The 5920-nt window shown below is 34.2% G+C and overlaps 1 protein-coding gene across 2 annotated transcripts in view; it reads left to right on the forward strand.

The window, feature by feature from the left end:
* The window catches only part of LOC108690197 (protein SZT2-like), a 21412-nt gene that overhangs the window by 8506 nt on the left and 6986 nt on the right, over window positions 1–5920 (forward strand). For both annotated transcript variants that reach the window (XM_018197377.1, XM_018197378.1), the window contains exons 11-15: window positions 2676–2985; window positions 3062–3250; window positions 3407–3991; window positions 4128–4504; window positions 4599–4698. In XM_018197377.1, the coding sequence (XP_018052866.1) occupies window positions 2676–2985; window positions 3062–3250; window positions 3407–3991; window positions 4128–4504; window positions 4599–4698 (1561 nt within the window). The remainder of the gene's footprint in view (window positions 1–2675; window positions 2986–3061; window positions 3251–3406; window positions 3992–4127; window positions 4505–4598; window positions 4699–5920) is intronic.

Genomic DNA, 5920 nt, shown 5'->3' on the forward strand with positions numbered 1-5920 from the left:
CACACACACACACACACACACACACACACACACACACACAGTAAATAACAAAAATGGGCGCGTTCAAGCCGGACAAAGCGGCTTGCCCGCCGAGCGAATGTAATTTATTGGATCTATAACAATTAATCATGTTTATTTGCTTGATAATACAGCTATGTAATATAAAATACGATTTTTATTTAACTATATTACATTATTTAAATCTTAAAATTTGGAAAATTACCACAAATTATTATTCTTATACAAATTCTTATAAATCTCAGATAAACGGGAAATTATTATTTTATGATATATACTTGATAATTAAAATTTGTATCATATTTTCGTAATACAAATATAATACTAACATAAATTCACGGTAACTAGATAACTGTTATCTGATTTACTCATTACCTGTAACACATTGCGCTAATCAAAAGATTAAATTTCAATAATACGCCAACTGTGTACGATATATATTTTATACGATATAATTATATTTTATTCCACAACGAGAAATAATTTAGTCGATTGATAACTTTATTCTCTTAGAAATAGAAAAAAAAGTGTAATCTTTATACTTCTTAATCAATTTGATAATGCGTAAAAACGTGTCCTCGGCATTCATTGACTTTGCAAATTATGTGTGCTCTAACGTTTGCATTATAATTAATCAGATCGAATTGAAATGAAAATGAATGCATAAACACTCTCACTCATCTCATGAATTTACGTGATGATGACGTTGCGCGCTCGTTTCATTCGTCTCGGAATTTCAAAGTTCTCTTGGTGAATCCGATGGATTCATGTCCGATAATAGGCATGGAACGTAGGCTTTCTCTGATTATCTTTTTTTTTTCTTCGTTTTTCTTCATTGGAACTACGATTTGGAAGTCCGAAGTTAATGAAGATAAAGTTGTGTCAGTCATCAAAAAATCGTTATCGTCACATCACGAATAACGCAAACATTTATCTATGCGCGTCTCGTACAAGGACGCATCCGGTTAGTATTTTTCCTAGCAAGTATTTTTATATCGTCCTTCCTACTGAAAGGACAATAAAGTGTTGTACTTGAGTAGAACAACAACAATCCCCCTGTTATTATTACGCGCATTATTATTATGCGCAATAATCCTTTTGTGGTTTTTTATATCCATCTCTTAAGAAAGTATAACAGACGAGGGGGAGGAGCACTTACTTTTGAAAGACGCGAGATCTCTCATTTTCGGTTGGCGTTTCCGGCATTGAGTGAAGCGGAGAACGGCTTGTGAAATAAAGAACGAGAAATGTAAAAGTATATATCACTACATGCCGTTATCGTTATCGGGGTGTGGCTTCGATATCGATGTCGATGAGGGTCCTCGGAACGAGGTTTTTCTATCAGTTGCCTCAGGTATATATAGGGCCCGATACGCACCCTGCGCTCATCAGTGATCGGATTATCTTTTTCGCTTTCATGTAATTTTACAACACACACCGCAGCAAGTTCGGTTACCTCTGTACGTCTCTACATGCTCCCAAGTCTCTTATCATCGAATCCCTGGTGACGACTTTATCACGTTTCGCACTGGAAATGATCATAGTTTCCATCGCACGATCAAGTCGAAGCATGGCCTTCGCGCGACATCGTCCTTGAGTCGCGAAATCAATTGCTCGGGTTTTGCGGTGATGAATTTCATTCGTAGTCCTCTTCTAAGAAGATGAGCCAACTGGATTTCCATTCGCCTGTGCGTCCGCGAAGAGCCGTGAAGAGCCTTGGCGGGATAAAGTCTCGTTATCATCAGACGACTTAGCGCAAGATTAAGACAGACAGAGAGAGTCAACCGCCTCTGGGAGGCGACAGGCACGTGAATTGCGAATCCTTTATTCGTTATTCGCTCTCCGTATTCTCTTCGGAATCCTTATATCCGCGTGATTTTCAGTTGGAAGTGAGGATCTAGGCAGTGAGCGACCAGTAGGTCTTGATAACTTGTCAGATCTAACTCTTCCAGCTCAGGGTTGCGCGGTTTCACGTCGTCTCATAATCATAAGCCATCAATGTGTTCCCCCCTCGGTGAATCTTTTATTTCGAAATCGGTCGTTCCCGAGATGTGGCGGGTGTCATGGTTCAAGTGGAGAAGTGGTCTCTGCGCTTTGCATGAAAGTGAGATTCAACTCCTCCAACTTATTCCTGATCCCCCGTGATCATCGGAATCGATATTCGATCCTGTGTAACTTGATTACCTCGCTCGAGGATATTTGTCTCTACAACTTTAATATAATATTATCTTGTGTTAAATCTGGCAAATAGATTATAATTAATTTGAAAATGTTATATGTTGATACTTAAATATGATATACTTTATAAATTTAGAATAGAAAGCACAATGACGATTTCTACATCTATAATTTGTGCTACGTTTTAAGTAATGCTTCGATAAAACTTACGCATGATTATATTTTCTTTATAAATATACTTGGATATATTTTATGTTATGACACAGAGAGAGAGAGAGAGAGAGAGAGAGAGAGAGAGAGAGAGAGAGAGAGAGAGAGAGAGAGAACTTATTATAAAGCGAATATGTAATAACTATTGTAAATCTGACACAAAAATATTTTCGTAATATTTACTTATACATACAAGTTTATTTGTATATTGCATGTAATATTAAAATTGTTTTTGTAAATCCTATCTATTATCACTTTTGTCTTATTAGATTGCCCGAATAGACGAGGAATGTATTAACGCTCTATTGACCTTAGAATACTTGAGCCTTTTGTGCCAAGTAACACCGGTGGAAAAAGACACCGAGATTGTATTCGGACAAGCGCACCAAGGAGTTAAGTATCATGGTACTGTGGGTGCGTCTACAGATCGTATCTCAGAATGTCCAAATCCAATCGAACCTTTCGAGGCGACACCAATCATCGACGAAAGAATACATTCCATGTATTTCTCCTTCGATACTCTCAGTATTTTATCAAAGTGTCAGCAAGCGGAACTTTTGTTCTCAATGTTTGTTGATGGTTAGGAAACGTATTTTTTTAAAACAGTAAAAAAAATAGAAAAACAAAATAAGTAACTGATCTTATTTTCTACTAGATTCTGTCCATATCGATGAGGATAGAGATAGTGCAAACAGAATTCTTATGGGAAACTTCCTGGAACATATGAAACAATTGCACAATAAAGAACTATTACTTACGTCAGCGGAGTCGCAAATGTTCACTAAAATGCTTCTTAATAGGCCACGTGAGAATATTCCACCATTACCTTTCTTTATGCAAAGAGGTACAATAATACTCTTTCAGTTTTTATTCTCTTGTTAAGTATCACATTATAAAGATATTAGATATTTTACATTATTATATTTATTTGCATTTTTTATGAAAATATAATATTCTACAGCTTTTTACATTATTGTTTATTATATAACGTCTTTTTTAGAAAAAAATTGTAGAGATAACGTGTCAGATATTTATCCGAGGTGGAAATGTTTCGTTAAAGGAATTAGTACGACACATGTTATTATCACGATATTACCAGCCACTGAAAAAGATGTCCGCCTGATAATGTACACAGGCGATAATTGTACAAGTAACAATTCTGAGAAGAATTATGATTCTGATATTTTCGATCTTGATATGAACGAAAAGGTACCGTCTCCAACTTTGTGCACAGAGAATTTATCTGAATTTGTGACATTGGAACGCAGAGAGTCCAAAATTTCTAGTCACTCTACTATTGCAAATAGCACGTCGAAAGCTAATATTATAGACCATAATTATGATAACGTCGACAATGAGGGAAGTCTTATTATACCTGTATATGTGTATGATTGTTCGTTAGCACTATTAATTGATGCACTGGTCGGCCAGTTGCAAACACCTCAGAATAAAGATATCTATCAAGATCATACCTTTAAGATCGGAGAGCAAATTTCCGAAGATTTCGTCAGTCTGAAATCGGAAAGTAACACTAAGCCTTCATCTCCGGAACCAAAGAGTGAAGATTCTGACAATATTTCTAGCGGTAAATATTTTTGACATAATAATGATAATGTAAAAGAAAGATGCGGATCTTTTAAAGAATATTTATTGGCATTACCTTATTTCATTGCTGTTAGCAATTAAACACGTTTTACAATAAAATTGATTTTTTGTGATAGATCAACGAAGTTTGATGGAGCATTGCAAATTGTTGAGTCTAGCACATTGTCATTGTTATGTGGTTGCAGTTTATAAGTCACTTGCACTGCAGCAATCACTAAGCTATGAGGATATGGAGGCTGCCGTGGCACAATGTGAAGAAAATCTGATTGAAATTAATATTACAAATTATTTACGATTGGTATGCAGACATTTGAGCATGTTACCAAAAGGTGATCTGCTGAATCAATTGAAAATCTCTGCATGCAACGATGTTAAACCATTACACAATTTGATAAAAAATAAATTCAAAAGGATAATGGCACTTGCATTTAGACCCGTACCTGCCCATCCAGAATTTTATTACTGTTTACCATCATGGATGTCAGAGAAAATGGTTCGTTTCTTTGAATATTTTGTATTATTATAATAATTCAAAATGAAAATATGTGCAAACTTTCGTTATTTTACAAAGATTATGTTGTTTCCAGGAAGATGTGTCACAAAGAACAGATAGTGATGACGATTTAGATGAATTCACATGTCACTCTGAAATGTCAGCTTCAAAAACAGATAATTCTTTTAATCAAGGTAGAATAATTTATACACACACACACGCGCGCGCGCGCGCCCACACACACACACACAAAATGTCCCATTTCAAATAAGATTTCTCGAAAACTATAGTAGATATGGAAAAATTTTTCAAACAAAAATTATATGGTTCGGAGAGGGACATAAAAATATATCATTGATTTGACCTTGAAGGATGGCATCAAGGTCAAATCAAGGTCACTTCGATTTTTTTTAATGGAACACTTAATTTTAGTAGCAGAATTTGGTATCAAGAATTTTTGAAAACACTATAATAAAGTTATTTTTCATTATGTACTTTTCGAGTTACGAGGCTTAAAAGTTACAGTATTGTCGGCATTAGCATTACGCAAGAATGTCCGACGGCTAAAACCTCTTGAATATTGTTCAGGATCATGTTCTGGATAACATTTGTCAACATCAAAGTCATTGGAAGTTGTACCTCTTATTTTCATTTTTACGTAAAAATGAATTCTTAGTATAAATGTTTTCTCCAGGAGAAAGGAAGAGGAAGAAAGATAAACTGATGTAAAAGTTCAGCCAAAAAGAACTAATTTCCTCCGAAAACTTTGAGTGTGTTCCGATATTCACTGTCAATGCTGAAAATTTATAGCGCACGAAACATGTACTGTCTAGTTTCAGCACTGGCAATAAATATCGGAAAATATTTTTTATTTTCATGAAGTTTCATGAAGTTACAGGAATGATAGCTATCAGCTGTCAAAAGACTATTAAAAAAAAAATTCCTATTTAAAAGCAATATTTTTTAAGACCCCGTATAGTAGACGAAAAAATTCGGCTGACACAGCTCTAATTTTTAACCAATTAAAAAAATTTTTTTTTTATTTACTTGAAATTAAATAAATAAAAATTGCCGATTCAATATTCGTTATTATATAATTTTGATTTTTTTCTGCTCACTTCATTGGATCGGCAATTTTTATTTTGGACCGTAATCAAAATTTATGCAAAATGAGCTTTTAACTTATTCAAGCTAATTAAAAAAAAACCTTTAAAATTAATTAAGAATTAGAATGTCGAATTTCATTCACAAAGATGTTTTTCCGACTATCAGTGCCTTGGTGGCTAGAGTTAAAATTGTTTAATAAAATCTGAAAAAATTTGGTGTTATTTTTTTTAGACCAATTTAGGAGGTCCCGATTAAATTTCCAAAATTGTTAAAATAACCATTTAAAAAAAATATATATTATATATATAT

This window comes from Atta colombica, unplaced genomic scaffold (assembly GCF_001594045.1).
Source record: "Atta colombica isolate Treedump-2 unplaced genomic scaffold, Acol1.0 scaffold3, whole genome shotgun sequence".
NCBI classification, from domain to species: Eukaryota; Metazoa; Arthropoda; class Insecta; order Hymenoptera; family Formicidae; genus Atta; species Atta colombica.